This window comes from Aquarana catesbeiana, linkage group LG02 (genome assembly GCF_042186555.1).
Source record: "Aquarana catesbeiana isolate 2022-GZ linkage group LG02, ASM4218655v1, whole genome shotgun sequence".
NCBI classification, from domain to species: Eukaryota; Metazoa; Chordata; class Amphibia; order Anura; family Ranidae; genus Aquarana; species Aquarana catesbeiana.
In genome coordinates, this window is record NC_133325.1 from 764,786,073 (window position 1) to 764,805,083 (window position 19,011).

The following is a 19,011-nucleotide window of genomic DNA, read 5'->3' on the forward strand; positions in this document are numbered from 1 at the left end:
GACAATTAGCCAGAATTTTAACATCCACAGATAGGTCTATAAGAGTCACATTTGAGCGGATCTTTCCGTGGTTTGAGTATCAAAATAGTTAAAGCCTCTCTCATAGAGGAAGGGAGCACTCCATCTTTCAGGGCCTCATTATATTTATTGAGTAAGATGGGACTCAAGAGGTGTCGAAATTGTGCATACCATTCAGCTGGAAAGCCATCCAAGCCCGGCGTCTTATGAATCGGGAGCTGTGAAATTGCCAGGTGATGAAATTGGTAATACATTTCCTATGTTTCATTAACAGATCATTGGAATACTAAGATTTATTCTCTTTACATTATAGACACGTCCCTGACTGTGCTGACATGTGAGCCTTTCGCTGTTGACCACTAGGTGGCGCTATCTCTCCCTGGTCTCCGGGCAGCTTTCTTGAATGGATGCCCTGACATCTGGATCCCCTGACCTTTCGGCGGGCGGCCAGCTATGATCAGGGACATTTTTTCACTGCCCGGTGCACGGGGGTCCCTGGGTCGCAGTCATACCTTGGCCGTGATCGGGACCTCTTTACCTGCAGGTGTTCTCCTGTGGGTGGGACTCCTTCCTGTTTGCGCCTCACTGTGAGGGGCAGACGTGCGGGACATATGTGCGCCGGTGACGTCCCGATGCGGGACGCTGTTCCGTCCCTCAGGGCGGGCCAGCGCCACGTGCCGCATCATCAGAGAACACCGTGTTTGAACACTGCAGCCATTCAATTGGCGCAGCGTTCTTTGACACCGGCCATAGCTGATCATGGTTGCTCATTAGCAATCATCATCAGCTGTACTTACCTGCCCTATATAATCCTACCCCCAGCTTAGGCACTCACATCGATGGTGTTATGCTGGAGGTATCACTTTCATTCAGGCAATCAGTTTAGAGCAGGGGTCTCAAACTGGCGGCCCTCCAGCTGTTGCAAAAGTCCCATCATGCCTCTGCCTGTGGGAGTCATGCTTGTAATTGTCAGCCTTGCAATGTCTCCTGAGACTTGTAGTTTCGCAGCAGCTGGAGGGCCGCCAGTTTGAGACCCCTGGTTTAGAGGTACGTTATGAGCACATCTCAGTAATGTCAGGATTTCAGACTTTTATACTGACTGAGCTTCTTACCTATGTATACTTTCCCTTATTACTATGACCAGCCACTCTTGGCTGGTCTTTTGCTGATATAATACAAGAGTGCTCTTCAGTGCCCTCACTGTTGCCTTTTGTTTTTTTGTCTCTTGTTCAGCTTTAGAGACATACCTGTCAACCAACTTCATTATACACTATTTAGTGGCCGGCTAGCTGTGGTTGGGTATTCCATCCTCATCAGCTAGGTGTTCTTGCAGTGGATTCAGTTGCCCTGTCTCCCGTACCTTGCCGCTGATGGTCAATTTCTTTCCCCTGGTTGTCACCATTCGATCTGTCCTTGGCTGCTTTGTTGATCCAGGAAGAGTTTAGACCAATTCCACTCCCCCCGCTTGTTCATCATCGATCGGCTCGCTCGTGTAAGTACTGATACCCAATGCTATATAGTCATCATATATTCTTTAACATGCAAGTTTCTGTTGAAAGCACGATTTTAATGAGAAATCTACATTGAATTACATTGTTGCTTTTCTATACTAATGTATATTATATTCATATTTATAGAACATTATACGATTGTCCTAAATGACAGTAAGCCTCTGAAGAAGGACGACACCGTCCAAAACATGTTAGGTGTCATTTTCAAGCATACATTCTCGCTAGCCTACCTTCGGTTTTAGGGCAGCTAAGTTTCATGCCTATGTTTTTGTACTGAGCATACTTGTTATTAACATTATATTTCTACATGGCCATTTTTTTGACATTGGAATTTTATCAATTGTGATTATTAAATAAACATTTTTATTCTATACCTGGTCTGCCCTAAAAAAATCCAGAGGGGTCACACCGTGCCTCGAGCACTAGGTTTTTTCTTTTGTTTGACATATTGTATTAGATGGACCAGGTTTACTGCACACACTGCCAATCCTTGCTTTATCAATTGTGTAAAGATCTAAGGAGCCAGACTCATGGACTCCAAGCCACGACCCCTCGACACTTCCTATTCTTGCTGCTAATCCAAATTGTGATAGGAGTTCCGTCTCCCCCTCCTCCCTCAGGTTAGGGGGCCTATAGCATACTCCCAGTATTATTTTCCCCTTAGTTTCCTCCCTTTGGAGCTCTACACGTAAGGATTCCACCTCCTCCCTAGCTCCCTTATTGATGTCATCTCTCACATTCATTTGTGCATTATTCTTGATATACAGGCATACCCCTCTCCCTTTTTTACCATCTCTGTCCCTGTGATAAAGGGAATACCCTTGAATGGTTGCCAGCCAATCATGAGAGCTGTTGAACCAGGTCTCTGAAATTCCCACAAAATCGAAATACTCCTCGTACAACAGTATCTCTAGTTCTCCTATCTTGTCCGCAGGCTCCTGGCATTGGTGAACATGTCACGTAGCTTAGACCGGTCGCATACTGTCTTCTTATTGGATGTTCTGAGATTGCAAATAGGACTTGTTACCATACTTACCTCAGGTTTATGTGCTTTAGTCAACCTACCACTAACGCCCCAATACTACCCTCTGGAATATGTTCCGCGCTGACTATTTCTTTTTTTTTTTTTAATTTATTTATTTATTTTTTTACTTGGAAAAAAACAACTTTATTGATATAAAATACATTTTACAAGCCATTTGGGTACACAAATGCAAGAAAAGTCAAGTACATAACATGACAGCAAAATTCAATAAGCAAAAGTTTTGTAAGATGTGAATTCTTATATCCGTAGGTGTGGTGGATCGATTAGTCCATTAATCCAACCTGCAAACTGCAAAATTGTGCCCCGGATGCAGAGAAGCACCTCACCGGTTATGACCCAACTAAACACAGGTCTCCCCATCCTCCAACCATCTGTCCCATATCTTAGAATATTTTTGCGAAGATCCCCTGTGTGCATAGATCAGTTTCTTGAATGGTAGGGTATCGTTTATTGCTTTTTTCCACATCTGTATCGTGGGAGGTACATTCTGCATCCATCTCTGAGCTATCACCTTACGCACCAAAAATATAGTTTCAGAGATGAATATTGTGTGATACTTATCCACCTCTACATCTGGCAGTAACCCCAATATACATAACTTAGGGTCCAGCACCACAGGGGACCCCATATTGTCATGGAGGAAACGGATAACCTGTGCCCAAAATGTCTGAAGAGGAGGGCAGCTCCATATGAGATGGTAAAATGAACCTGGATCAGCTCTGCACAAGCGACACGTCAGGTCCGGCGTGTGCTGGAACTTCGCCAATCTCAACGGTGTCAGATAGGCCTTATGAACTATATATATATTTGTGTCAGTCTATCTGACATCTTGGGAGATACTGTCTTGGTTCCTTCTAAGATCTCATTCCAGTCAGCGTCATCTATAGGTCCTATATCTTGTTCCCATTGCGTCTTAGCTTTGTGTGACACAACTGCTACTCCCCTTTGTCTAATTGTGTAGTAAATAAATAAAAAAATAAATACAGGAGTGATATCAGCTTTGAGGGGTCATCTCCTAGAATTATACCCAAAACAGGGGGAGGTTCCATTTCTAGTTCCAAACTCGGTAACTGGGTTTTAAGCGCGTGACGGAGCTGCAAGTATTTGAATGCTAGATGGTGTGGAAGGGAAAACTCCTCCTTAAGTGTCTGGAATTGCTTACACGCTGACTATTTCTACCTCTGGACCCTCCCCCCAGTCGCCTAGTTTAAAAGCCCCTCTAACTTTTCGGCCATCTTCACTCCCAGCAGATCAGCACCTTCCTCATTTAGGTGCAGTCTATCCCTTCTATAGAACTGGTGACCGACTGAGAAGTCGGCCCAGTTCTCCAGTTCACTGTCATCCACTCTGGATACCTTGGCCCCCCTCACTACACACAGAATCAGGCCCCCGACCACTACAACCCTGGCAGACAGACAATACCAGAAGCCTCAAAAAACAGAGCCGCGCCCTTGAGCGTCTGTGGCGTAAGACTAATGCCTCGTACACACAGTCGGACTTTGTTCGGACGTTCCGACAACAAAATCCTAGGATTTTTTCCGACGGATGTTGGCTCAAACTTGTCTTGCATACACACGGTCACACAAAGTTGTCGGAAAATCCAATCGTTCTATACGCGGTGACGTAAAACACGTACGTCGGGACTATAAACGGGGCAGTGGCCAATAGCTTTCATCTCTTTATTTATTCTGAGCATGCGTGGCACTTTGTCCGTCGGATTTGTGTACACACGATAGGAATTTCCGACAACGGATTTTGTTGTCGGAAAATTTTATCTCCTGCTCTCCAACTTTGTGTGTCGGAAAATCCGATGGAAAATGTCCGATGGAGCCCACACACGGTCGGAATTTCTGACAACACGCTCCGATCGGAAAATCCGACCGTGTGTACGGGGCATAAGTCACAGCAAGATTTTAGCCAATATAAATCTGCCCTCCAAAAATACCGCCAAACAGACCTACTTTATCACTCTCATTACCACCCTCTCATGCAGTCCCCGTCAACTATTTTCTACCTTTAACGCTCTATTTCGTCCACTAACTTACTCACTGCCCAGGAGATTGCTAATCACTTCAAAAATAAGATTGATACAATTTGTCTCAAGATCTCCACTCTACAGATATCCCCCTCACAGTTCACTCTTTGTTCTCCTGCACAATCAATACTCTCATATTGAGAGTACTAGCTACTATAGAGGAAGTCACTGCACTTTTTTCTAATGCCCACCTAACCTTTTGCCCCCTGGACCCTGTTCCTTCTCAAATACCCTCTGACTTTATCCTACACACTTTAACTCATCTATTCAACCTCTCCACTGGCATCTTCCCCAGCTCTCTAAAACATGCACTAGTCACTCCCATACCAAAAAAGGCCTTACTGGATCCCACCAATCTTAACAACCTAAAACCCATCTCCTTACTCCCTTTTGCCTCCAAACTCCTTGAACATTTAGTCTACAACCGACTGAGCGTCCACCTCATTGAGAATAACCTTCTTGATCCCCTTCAGAAACTGCTCACATAAAACTCATAAACGACTTACTAACAGCTAAAACCAATAGTCATTATTCCGTACTCCTACTCTTGGACTTCTCAGCTGCCTTTGATACAGTTGATCACCCCCTCCTCCTCAAAAAACTCAATTTGCTTGGTCTTAATGGCTGCACTCTCTGTTGGTTCGAATCTCACCTATCTCACTGCACCTTCAGTGTCACTTACAACTCCACTTCCTCCTCTCCAACTCCTCTTATCATTGTGGTCCCCCAAGGTTCTGTCCTTGGACCTCTACTATTCTCCATCTATTCTCCATCCATCTCCATCTACACATCTTCCCTGGGTCAGCTGATAGCCTCCCATGGCTTCCGCTACCATTTATATGCCGATGACCCACAAATCTTTCTCCCTACCCCTCAGCTCACCCCACTAGTCTGCTCACACATCACTAATTTACTAACAGACATATCAGCCTGGATGTCACACCACTTCCTCAAACTAAATCTATCCAAATCCAAGCTTATAATATTTCCTCCCCCATGCACCCCTTCCCCTAACTTCTGTGTCAAGATCAATGGCACAACTATCAGTCTGTCCCCACATGCCAGAGTGCTAGGGGTAATCCTAGACTCTGAGTTGTCCTTTCAGGCCCATATCCAATCCCTGTCCAAATCATGCCGCTTTAGCCTCCGCAACATCTCTAGCCACTTCCTGACCGGCTCACGCTGATATACGCCCGCACTTTTCAGAGGGATATTGTTGTTATGGCAGCAGCTAGCTACCATAACTCTGGTATCCTCTTCTTCAGTGAGTGGTCCGGTTTCAGACAAAAGTGGATTCGCCGCAAGATCACTTTTATTGGCTGTGGGAGAGGGCCCCCCTCCCGCCGCTCTCCGGTGCCCTCCGCCACTTACTAGAGCCATCGGTAGCAGCAGAGGCGATCGGGTCCTCTCCCTGGCTTGGTATGGAGACGAGTGAGGGGAAGATGCCCACCCGTCTACATACCATTGCAGGGCAGAAGCTACACCAAAACGTCACTTCCGCCCATAGCTCTTAAAGAGACATTATTATTTTTATTATTTTTAATTACATTTAATTTTTTATTGCATTCTAGTGTAAATATGAGATCTGAAGTGTTTTTGACCCCAAATCTCATATTTAAGAGGTCCTGTCATGCTTTTTTTCTATTACAAGGAATGTAAACATGAATGTAATAGGAATAAAAGTTACACATTTTTTTTTAAATAAAAGGTAAACTAAATAAATAAAAAAAAATTTTAAACGTGCATCGTCCCGCTGAGCTCGCATGCAGAAGCGAATGCATACGTGAGCAGCGCCCGCATATGAAAACGGTGTTCAAACCACACATGTGAGGTATTGCCATGATCGGTTGAGTGGGAGCAATAATTCTAGCCCTAGACCTCCTCTGTAACTCAAAACATGCAACCTGTACAATTTTTTAAACTTCGCCTAAGGAGATTATTAAGGTAAAAGTTTGTCGCCATTTCTTGAGCGGCCGCAATTTTGAAGCATGACATGTTGGGTATCAATTTAATCAGCGTAACATTATCTTTCTGTCAGAAATCATATAATCAGACTGAGACAGAAGTACAATTAAATCACACTTGTTTAATAATAAAAGTAAAAAGAACAAACGTAGTCAAAACATAGCCAAAGTTCAGTAACTGGAACAGATAGTCAGGCAAGCCAGAAGTCAGGGATCAAAGTAGTGGAACAGCAAGCAGGATCTGGAGCCAGAGGGGATGTCAGCAAAGCCAGTCTTTAAACAGGAACGCAGGAGATGTTTCTTGTGATGTGACCAAGGAGAAGGCAGAGCTCCTCTGGACTGGACGACTTAAGTAGGCAGGACTGACGAGCAGGATCATCAACAGCTGAGTAACTGTGGAGATAGATGGGAGCTGGCAATTAGCCGGCAGCTGAGCGGCCAGCTCATAGAAGGATGGGCTGAGCCCAGCCCTGACACTTTCACAATATGAATAAAATTAGGTTAACTTTACTGTTGTCTTATTTTTTAATTCAAAAAAGTGTATTTTTTCCAAAAAAAGTGCGCTTGTAAGACCGCTGCGCAAATACGGTGTGACAGAAAGTATTGCAACAACCGCCATTTTATTCTCTAGGGTGTTAGAAAAAAAATATATAATGTTTGGGGGTTCTAAGTAATTTTTGAGTGAAACATTTTTTTTTAAACACCAAATCTCAGAGTGTCATGGCTGGGCTCAGCCCTTCCTTCCCTGAGCTGGCCGCTCAGCTGTCGGCTAATTGCCAGCTCCTATCTCTCCACAGTTACTCAGCTGTTGATGATATCATGATGATATCAAGTAGTTGCCTACTTAAGCCGTCCAGTCCAGAGGAACTCTGCCTTTGCCTTGGTCACATCACAGAAACTCCTGCGATCCTGTTCAAGACTTGCTTTGCTGACATCCCTTCTGGCTGCAGATCCTGCTTGCTGTTCCACTACATTGATCCCTGACTTCTGACTTGGCTGACTATCCATTCCGGTTACTGAAGTTTGACTATGTTTTGACTACGTTTGTTCTTTTTTCTTTTATTATTAAACAAGTGTGATTTAACTGTACTTCTGTCTCGGCCTGATTTCATGGTTTCTGACACAGAGAGAGGCTCGGTCCTTAAGTGATTAAAATACGCCCCTTTTTAACCAATGACATCACCAAGCTTCGAATTCACTCCCTGGTTATCTCTCGCCTCGACTACTGAAACTCCCTCCTCATTGGATTACCTTTGCATACACTATCCCCCCTTCAGTCCATAATGAATGCTGCTGCAAGACTCATCTACCTTACCAACCATTCAGTGTCCTCCACCCCTCCCTGCCAATCCCTCCACTGGCTTCCACTCATCCAACAAATAAAATTCAAAGTACTAACAAGAATTTACAAAGCCATCCACAACTCTGCCCCCAGCTACATCACTAACCTTGTCTCAAAATAACAACCAAGACGCTCTCTTTGGTCCTCCCAAGACCTTCTGCTCTCTAGCTCCCTTGTCACCTCCTCCCATGCTCGCCTCCAGGATTTCTCCAGAGCCTCTCCCATCCTTTGGAACTCCCTACCCCAATCTGTCTGACTGTCCCCTAATCTATCCATCTTTAGACGATCCCTGAAAACCCTTCTCTTTAAAGAAGCTTATCCTGCTTCTAACTAATACACTGTTTACTTTCTCCATCAGCTCATCCCCCACAGTTATTACCTTTTGTATCAATTGACCCTCCCTCTTAGATTGTAAGCTCTAATGAGCAGGACCCTCTGATTCCTCTTGTACCAAATTGTAATGTAACTGTAATGTCTGCCTTCAGATTTGTTAAGCGCTGCACAAACTGTTGGCGCTATATAAATCCTGTATAATAATAATTAACAAGTCCAATTTGAGTAGCCAAAACCCCCAGGTCCAGTTTACTCATAAAAAAAAAAACATACAAAGGGTCTTGATTTGGGTCACAAACAGCGGTCAACTGGGTTCCTGGTATGCAACAGCCAATCAGATTTCTCCAACCTAACTCACTTTTTGCAGCTAGGGTGTGCCTTTTGTGCTTTGATATCCCATAGGCGCAGACATATATACCTTTGTATATTTCCTTTTAGAGCTATATATTGCTTAAGGCATGAGAAGCCGTTGATTGGTGGACAGTTCCGTCAGGCCTGCCAGTGTATATTGTTTCTTATATTGTTCACCGTAAGTAGTCTTCACTTACCTTTCCAACTGTTGGCTGTTACCTGTCTTAATCATATTTGTATAGTTATATACGCCCCTGCAGCTAGGTCTTCTTCCCATACGGCCATATGCTTTTCCAGGTTGGTTGCCTCTAGGTGGGGACGCACACTTTTGACATGCCAGTTACTGTTTATATTATCATTAAATAATTGTTACGTTTTGGATTCTGATGTTAGATACATTGTTGGCTGTTCCTGGTTTTAATTATATTTATTTTCTTTATGTGTATTAGACTGCAAGCTCCCGAGGAAGCGCTTACCACCAACCAGCTTTCCCTCTACTAACATCACCACATTTAATTCAGTTTGATCGAATTTTCTTACTGTGGTAATAGCTGGTTGTGTTAGGTGGTGTGAGCATTGTTTAGACTAAGCACCATGTTTTGTTTTTAACATATTATGCCAATATTGTAATTTTTAATCACAAAAATAAAAAATTCTATTTTGTATTTGAATGCTATGGGTGTGCCTCTAAAGTCCATGTCTCCTTCTTTTGAATAAATTCTGTAACGACTGGACCCATCCAGGCCTTTGGATCTCTCAATTACCAGGAACAGACTTCCTATTATACGGTAACAAAGTTTTTTGTTTTAACACGCATAGGAACAATTAAAAATTAAATCGTTCTGAGCTTGTTACAGGATTGTATGAGATTTTTAAGATATAAAAAGAAAACTTAAAGTATAACTAAAAGTAAAACTTTTTTTTTGGAATCAGTGGAGAAGGATTTGATCACCTGTCAGGTTTTCATTGCTGTGCTCGTTAGAGAGATTCGCCCTCTCTATATGTCATGTTTACCATTATCACCATTATCAGTGAAAGTAAAAAAAAAATATGAATTTTCGGTTGTCCCCAAGACTCTAGGCTCTAATTGGCTTGAAAATGGGTGGGCTAACTGCAGCTGATATTCTCTTACATATGCACTTTTACATTAGTAGATAATAGAACCTAGCTATCATTACTGCTGTTGCTATGGCGCAGGACACCATATACATGACTGGAACGCCATATACATGACAAGGACACGCAGGACGCCGTATACACAGCTGGTATGCCATATACACAACAGGGACATGTAGGATGCCCTATACAAAACTGAGAAACCATATAAACAAGTATGTGCAGGATGATGTATACACAGCTGGGACAAGTAGGATGCCATATACATGACTGGGACGCCGTACACAAGGCTGGATGCCATATACAAGACAAGGACACGCAGGACACCGTGTACATGACTGGGACACCATATACACGATAAGGATGTGCAGGATGCCATATACAAAACTGGGACACCATATACGAGACAAGGACGTGCAGGACGCCGTGTACACAACTAGGATAAACAGGACGCAATATACACAACTGGGACATGTAGGATGCCATATACATGACTGGGACACCATATACAAGGCTGGATGCCATATACAAGACAAGGACGTGCAGGACACTGTATACACAACTAGGATGCTGTATACACAACTAGGATGGACAGGATGCCGTATACACCTTAGGCCCTTTGTCCCTGCCCTACCCTCATATGTTCGTGATACAATTCACCTTCTACATATAATTGAGAGTGTCCACGTGTGTGGTGGCTCCATTTTGGCAACTATAGACGTGGAGGCCCTCTACAGTTCAATACCGCATTCTAGAGGGCTTGCATGCATTCCCAACATGCTATCCCAAATTAGCCACCATGAGGAATCTTTAAATTAATTTATACTCTCTCTTGAATATATACTCAAGCACAAAGTTTTTTAATTTGATGGATAACATTTCCTCCAGGAGCAGGGAGTAGCCATGGGCACCTGTTGTGTCCTTGGCTACACCAACCTGTACCTGGGGGAATGGGAACACACTATCTTTGAAGATGAGGGTCTCTGCCACACTGGTTTGCATGGCCGGAATGTGACGGTAGATTCTTTGCCACAGTTTCTGTATGGTTTTGCCTATGTAATAGCAACCACAGCCACATTGTAAGAGGTTATAACTCCCATAGTCTGACAGTTGGCAAAATGTCTGGGGATAAAGGTCCAGCATTGGGTAATCGTATGTTTTTTCCAGAGTCCATGTATTTACAATGGGCACAAAATCTACAGGGGAATGTGCCAAAAAGTTTACACGGAACCCTGAAATTCACTTTTGACCAGCATGTCACCCACAGAAGTAACACGTCTGTAGCTGACTAAGGGGGCAGGTGGTACAAATGATCCCAGACTAGGATCTGAGGTCAGGAGATGCCAGTATTTGCCAAAATTTTTTTGACTTTAAGGTGATCATTATATTATGTAGTGATGATCCTTGTACCCTTGTTATTTGCGGGTTTGTCCTTTTTGGAGAATAAGAGGTTGTGTCTGTTTTTAGTGTCTACATGCTTAAATGCCTTTTTAAGGAATTTATGACTATAACCTCTCTCTAGCAGGCGTTGTTTTAGGCCCTATGTGGCACAGGTACGTAGATGACATCTTCATACTTTGAGATGGACCTGAGGAACTACTATGTGAGTGCTTGGCTACCCTGAACCACAATGAGTTTAACTTAAAATTTACAATGTCCTTAAGTACCTCCAAAGTTAAATTTTAGATTGTTGAAATCTATAAAGACGTTGAAAATATGCTTTCCTGCAAGCTATTCAGGAAGCCAACTGAAGGGAATTAACACATATGCACGGAAGGCTGAAGACAAAGCAGCACTGGATCTAAGCACTGGCTGGGTTTAAATAGTCTATTTGGCGCCAGCGTCAATCGCGGGTGCGCGCAAGCGTCGACGTGCACGGGGATGCGTGACGGCTTGTGTTTGCGTGCCAGTTCTCGCATGCGCACATCTATTCGCCAATACCCAATTCCTACGAGCAAAGGGAACCAGTGTTAGTTTGCGCTCGGGAGTTCTTCTAGGGGGATTAACTTGTCTGCTGGCATGTGTATCCTGACAGGAATACCATCTTACACTCCTCCAGCTTTCACCCCAGGCCCTTAGTCAACTCAATACCCTACAGCCAATATCTGTGAATAAAACACAATTGTTCTAATGACGGAGACTACAAACAGGAGGCAAAGGGCCTAAAACGATGCATGCTAGAGAGAGGTTACAGTCATAAATTCCTTAATAAGGCATTTAATCATGTAGACACTAAAAACAGACACAACCTCTTATTCTCCAAAAAGGACAAACCCGCCAATAACAATGGTACAAGGATCATCACTACATAATCTAATGATCACCTTAAAGTTAAACAAATTTTTGGCAAATACTGGCATCTCCTGACATCAGATCCTAGTGTGGGATCATTTGTACCACCTGCCCCCTTAGTCAGCTACAGACGTGCTACTTCTGTGTGTGACATGCTGGTCAAAAGTGAATTTCGGGGTTCCGTGTAAACTTTTTGGCACATTCCCCTGTAGATCTTGTGCCCATTGTAAATACATGGACTCTGGAAAAAACATACGATTACCCAATGCTGGACCTTTATCCCCAGACATTTTGCCAACTGTCAGACTATGGGAGTTATAACCTCTTACAATGTGGCTGTGGTTGCTATTACATAAGCAAAACCATACAGAAACTGTGGCAAAGAATCTACCGTCACATTCCGGCCATGCAAACCAGTGACCCCGACCTCCCTTTAGGAAGACATGTAGCACAGGCCCACAGTGGCCACTTCTCCAAAGTGTCCATTCTGGTGCTGGACCGAGTGCATCCCAGTTCACGGGGAGGAGATCTCAACAAGCTCCTCCTACAGGTTGGGCTGAGGTGGATCTTGGATTTGAATGCTACCTCTCCACCAGGCCTTAATGAAGCTTTCAATTTGAAGCCCTTTTTACAGGGCTTCTCCTCTGGAGGCTTCGAGAGGGACATGTGACCTTATGGTCCTATTGTCACTTGGCAGACTTACTCCTGTAGACATACTGTCAACCCACTTACTTATGCACGTGATTTGGAACAGAAACAAGTTTTATTAATGGGCGATAAGGGAATACCCTGATATTGGCCCCTTCTCCCCCCCCCCCTTTCTCCTTTCCTCTCTCTTTCTTTCCCCCTTCTTTCTCTTTCTCCCCCCCCCCTCCTCTTTTCGTCCACCTATCCAGGCTATCCGTATATACCATTATTGTGGGCTCTTCTGTACAAACTCTGGCTATCTCTGTCTTTTGGATATGTATCTCTCAAACTAGTTATGCTTAATATACATGATAAAGTGATTTCCCAATAAGTTATGTATTTGTTATCCATATTATTGATGTTAACATTTCTGTGTTTTTTTTGTGTTTTTAATGTTCAGATTGGGCTTTATCTTCTTCATTCCTGTTCCATCGCACGTTTTTCAAGACTCATTGTATAGTGACTATCTTTTATCATTTCTGTTGCATCTTGAACAATGAGGCTCCTAGGTGCTTTTTGCATCTCGGGGCATCCCTCTGGGCTCAGTCCTCTCTGCTATGCTATGGATCGCATCGCACACCGATCCATATGTGCGCAGTATGGTCTTCTCCATCTGGCCTAAGATGTACCGCCCACTCAGTGTGACGGCGACCTTGCGATGTCTGACATCATTGCACCGTGTGCTCGGTTACGCTGGACGTCGAGGGATCGCCTGGCAGACGAGTCCCGGCGCACACCTGGTATACAGTGATCGGTAAAGCTCATCACCTGTGTTGGGCCCCCCGATCACCTGACATCTACCAGCTCCACCTATTGGACCATGCTCGCATTCTGGGCATATACTAAGTGACCCTTCCGCCCTTATAAGCCAGGTAAGCTCAGTCCTTGGTTGCTGCACAGCCAGGACCACACAACGTCCCATATTGGGGATACCTACATTAAACGGCAATCTTAGGTAAGTGTCTTTGTGGATCCTGTGTCCCACTGCCCTTTTTACTGCCAGGATATTCTGCTGCACGGGCCATTTGACCCGCTGGGAGTGGGAGGCCTACACCGTGGCACCCCTTGTGGTGATGCATCCCCAAGCATGCATTTCAGCTTTTAAAAACCTGTGTTCAGCAGAGTTTGCACCAGCGTCTTGTGTGCATGAGGCCTTAATTCTATTACTGCTTTGTACTTAATACATTTTGTATAATTTTTTTTTACTTTTTTTACATGTTTGTTACTCCTCTTTCTGGTTACTACCCTCTGCCCATAAAATCCCTAGGGCACCCCTTTTTGCATTTTCCTCTTTCGAATTGGGATGTGGCGAAGGTTTCCAGTAATATATAAGGAAAAATTAAAAAGTCCTAGCATCCACACTCACCTATCTGAGTATAAATTAATAAAGTATCAGCCAATTCGTCAGTAATAGACGGGATACCTGCCCTATAAGCAAAAACACGATATGAAAAAATAAAAGAGGGACAAGAGAGTCCCAAGAAAGCAAAAAAAAAGCAAAAAAAGGGGAAGGATCCACCACGGCTTATGATACAAAAATACGGTACATTTTCCAGTAATATATACACAACTAGGACAGACAGGACGCCATATACACGACTGGGACACGTAGGATGCTGTATACATGACTGGGACACCGTATACATGACTAGAATGCGAAGGATGTCGTTTACACGACTGGGACACCATTTACATAACAAGGGCGCACAGGACGCTGTATACAAGACTGGGACATCAAATACACGAGAAGGACGTACAGAAAGCCGTATACATGACTGGGACACCATATACACGACAAGGACATGCAGAAAGCCATATACATGAGTGGGACGCCACATACACAACAAGGACATGTAGGACGCCGTATAGATGACTGGGACACCATATACAAGACAAGGACGCGCAGGACGCCATATACACGACTGGGACGCCATATACACAACTAGGAAGGGCAGGATGCCACATATATGACTGGGACACACAGGATGCCATATACATTACTGTGACGCCAGATGTGCAAAGAAAGTTGTATAAATGACTGGGACACCATATAAACGACAACGACATGAGGAAAGCCATATACACGACTGGGATGCCACATACACAACAAGGACACGCAGGACGTTGTATACATGACTGGGACGCCATATACAAGGCAAGGATGCGCAGGATGCCGTATACACAGCTGGGACACCATATACAAGACAAGGACCTGCAGAAAGTCGTATACACAACTGGGACACCATATACAAGACAAGGACCTGCAGAAAGCCGTATACATGACTGGGACGCCATATACACAGCAAGGACATGCACAAAGCCATATACATGACTGGGACGCCAACTACACAACAAGGACACGCAGGACGCTGTATACAAGACTGGGACGCCTTATACAAGACAAGGACGCGCAGGATGCCATATACACGACTGGGACACCATATACAAGACAAGGACCTGCAGAAAGCCGAATACATGACTGGGATGCCATATGCACGACAAGTACATACAGAAAGCCGTATACACAACTGGGACGCCACATTTACAACAAGGACACGCAGAATGCCGTATACACGACTGGGACACCATATACAAGACAAGGACAGACAGGTCGCCGTATACATGACAATGATGCCCTATACACAACTAGGACATGCAAGACACAACTGGAACACGTAGTACGCCATATACCTGACTGGGGCGCCGTATATACAGCTGGAACACCATATACTCGGCAAGGATGTGCAGGATGCCATATACATGGCTGGGACGCCATATACACAAGAATAAGGATGATCTCAGGCGTGTTCGCAAACAGCACGTGCTGAACCCGCCAGGAAGTCGGCACTGCACAGCGCTAATCACAGGCAGTGAGACATTTCCCGATCTCTGCAACCGCGCATTGGGACAATGTCTCACTGCTTGTGATTAGCACTCCGCAGTGCCGACCTCCTGGTAGGCTCTGCACGTGCTGTTTGCGAACACGCCTGAGCTCATCCTTACACAAGAATGTGCAGAATGCTGTATACATACCTCTCAACTTTTTGGGATGGGAACGAGGGACACCTATCAGCAAAAGTATGCAGGCATAGGACACACCCCTTGTCACTCCCCCTTAAAGGAGAATTGTACAATCTATACATCTATATAGATCAGACCAAAATGAGGGACAAATGAGGAGGAAAGAGGGACAGAGGGACATTGCTCCAAATCAGGGACAGTCCCTCAAAATCAGGGACAGTTGGGAGCTATGTGAATACACAACTGGGACACCATATACAAGTAGGGTTGCCACCTTCTCCCTTTAAACCCGAGCACATATGAATTACACAGATTCTGAGGCTAATTTAATGCAGATAAGGCACCAAGTGAGTTTAATTACCACCTTAATCAACCTCAGAACCTGTGTAATTTATATGTGTTCAGTTTTAAAGGGATGAGGTGGCAACCCTATATACAAGACAAGGACGTGGAGGATGCCGTATACACGACTTGGACGCCGTATACCCAACTAGGATGGACAGGACACCATACACACAACTGGGACACATAAGATGGCATATACATGACTGTGACCTCGTATACATGGTTGGGACACCAGTGGTCTAGTGGGTAGCACTCTCACCTAGCAGTAAGAAGGGTCGCTGGTTCGAATCCCAACCACGACACTACCTGCCTGGAGTTTGCATGTTCTCCCTGTGCCTGCGTGGGTTTCCTCCGGGTACTCCGGTTTCCTCCCACACTCCAAAGACATGCTGGTAGGTTAATTGGATTCTGTCTAAATTGTCCCTAGTATGTATGAATGTGAGTGAGGGACCTTAGATTGTAAGCTCCTTGAGGGTAGGGACTGATGTGAATGTACAATGAATATGTAAAAAAGCGCTGCGTAAATTGACGGCGCTATATAAGTACCTGAAATAAATAAAATATACAAGACAAGGACGCGCAGGATGCCGTATACACGACGGGGAGGCCATATACAAGACAAGGATATGGAGGACGCCATATACACGATTGGGACACCATATATTCAACTAGGATGGACAGGATGCCATATACATGATTGTGACGTTGTATACACGGTTGGGACACTATATACAAGAAAAGGACGTGCAGGATGCCGTATACACGTCTGGGACACCATATACATGACAAGGATGCACAGAATGCCGTAAACACGACGGGGACGCCATATACACAACTAGGACGCAAAGGACACTGTATACACAACTAGGACGCCGTATACATGACTGGGACGGGACACCATATACAGACTGGGATGGACAGGATGCCATATACACACAACTGGGACACATAGGATGCCATATACATGACTGTGATGTTGTATACACCGTTGGGACACTATATATAAGACAAGGATGTGCAGGATGCCGTATACACAACGGGGACGCCATATACAAGACAAGGATGTGGAGGACTCCATATACACGACTGGGACGCCATATATTCAACTAGGATGGACAGGATGCCATATACACACAACTGGGACGCATAGGATGCCATATACATGATTGTGACGTCGTATACACGGTTGGGACACTATATACAAGACAAGGACGCGCAGGATGCCGTATACATGTCTGGGACACCATATACATGACAAGGATGCGCAGAACGCCGTAAACACGACGGGGATGCCATATACACAACTAGGACGCCGTATACATGACTGGGACGGGACACCATATACAGACTGGGATGGACAGGATGCCATATACACACAACTGGGACACACAGGATGCCATATGCATGATTGTGATGTCGTATACACGGCTGGGACACTATATACAAGACAAGGATGCGCAGGATGCCGTATACACGTCTGGGAGACCATATACATGACAAAGATGCGCAGAACGCTGTATACATGACTGGGACAGGACACCATATACATGACAAGGACGTGCAGGACATGACTGGGACATGTAGGACACCATATACATGACTGGGACGCGGTATATATGGCTGGGACATGTAGGACGCCATAAACGTGATGGGGATGCCATATACACGAATGTGATCCCATATATGCAACTAGATTATGATTATTATTTTTATTTATACCATTACTGACAATTTGATTCCTGATTTTATTATTTTCTTTACTATTTAGCACTACACAATGTCCTTTCAATGCATTTTCAATGCAGGGGTTCCAGCTGACCTACCCCCTCTATATATAACCCGCGCTGTGTCTGACTGAGGAACTACATTTCCCATGAACCTCCCGAGCGCCCACAGCCTCACAAGGGATCATGGGAATTGTAGTTCTCAGGAAGCGCTCAGCTGATCCCCAGGCAGCGCCGCACTACGTCACGTTCTATTGTGCAGAAAGCGTCTGAGGCGAGGCGCATCACCGCGCGCATGGATACCAGCGTTTTAGATCCTAAAACCTAAAGAGGGCAAAGGGGAAATGATCGAATTCCTTCCACCAGAAACGTTGGAATAGAGAGTGCGCGTCGCTGGGGGAGTCAGGAGGGAGTTTTATCGGGACGTAGGCGGTAAAAGAACGAGGGTCAGGGAGGGACTACTTGACGTGGAGATTGGTGTGAGGGGGGAGAGCGGAGGTGTTGGCAGTGAGAAGACGGAAGAGGCGGAGCCCGGAGCGGAGAGTGTGTGTAGATGTGAGGAGGCCGCTCCGAGGCTCGGAGGACACATAGACTGTCAGCCGGCATGGCTCACCCGGCCGGGCCCAGCCGCTCCAGGCAGCCTGCAGAGTCAGGTAACTGGTCAGCCCAGTCTCTGCTCTCCAGGGTCACACTGTGGATGGGGGCGCCATGCTTGTCCCGCGTTTTGCTGCTTCTTCATAAGTTGCCAATGTTTTCATATCATTTACAAGGGAAGTGCTGCTGGTGGCTTTCAAGTTGTGTTGTGTTGTGCCTGCAGGGTGCCAAATACACCACAGGGACCCTTATTATACCTCATACATGACTGAGACCCTTATTATGCCTGATACACGACCGGGACCCTTGTTATTCTTAATACACGACCGGGACCCTTGTTATTCTTAATACACGACCGGGACCCTTGTTATTCTTAATACGCGACCGGGACCCTTGTTATTCTTAATACGCGACCGGGACCCTTGTTATTCTTAATACGCGACCGGGACCCTTGTTATTCTTAATACGCGACCGGGACCCTTGTTATTCTTAATACGCGACCGGGACCCTTGTTATTCTTAATACGCGACCGGGACCCTTGTTATTCTTAATACGCGACCGGGACCCTTGTTATTCTTAATACGCGACCGGGACCCTTGTTATTCTTAATACGCGACCGGGACCCTTGTTATT

At 45.0% G+C, this 19,011-nt stretch overlaps 1 protein-coding gene across 1 annotated transcript in view; it reads left to right on the forward strand.

Moving 5' to 3' along the window:
* The first annotated feature begins 18,044 nt into the window (after positions 1–18,044).
* LOC141129299 (bromodomain and WD repeat-containing protein 1-like) overlaps positions 18,045–19,011 on the forward strand; it is a 189,139-nt gene continuing 188,172 nt past the window's right edge. Inside the window, exon 1 of the mRNA XM_073617246.1 lies at positions 18,045–18,437. Coding sequence (XP_073473347.1) covers positions 18,389–18,437 — 49 coding nt within the window. The 5' untranslated portion in view covers positions 18,045–18,388. The remainder of the gene's footprint in view (positions 18,438–19,011) is intronic.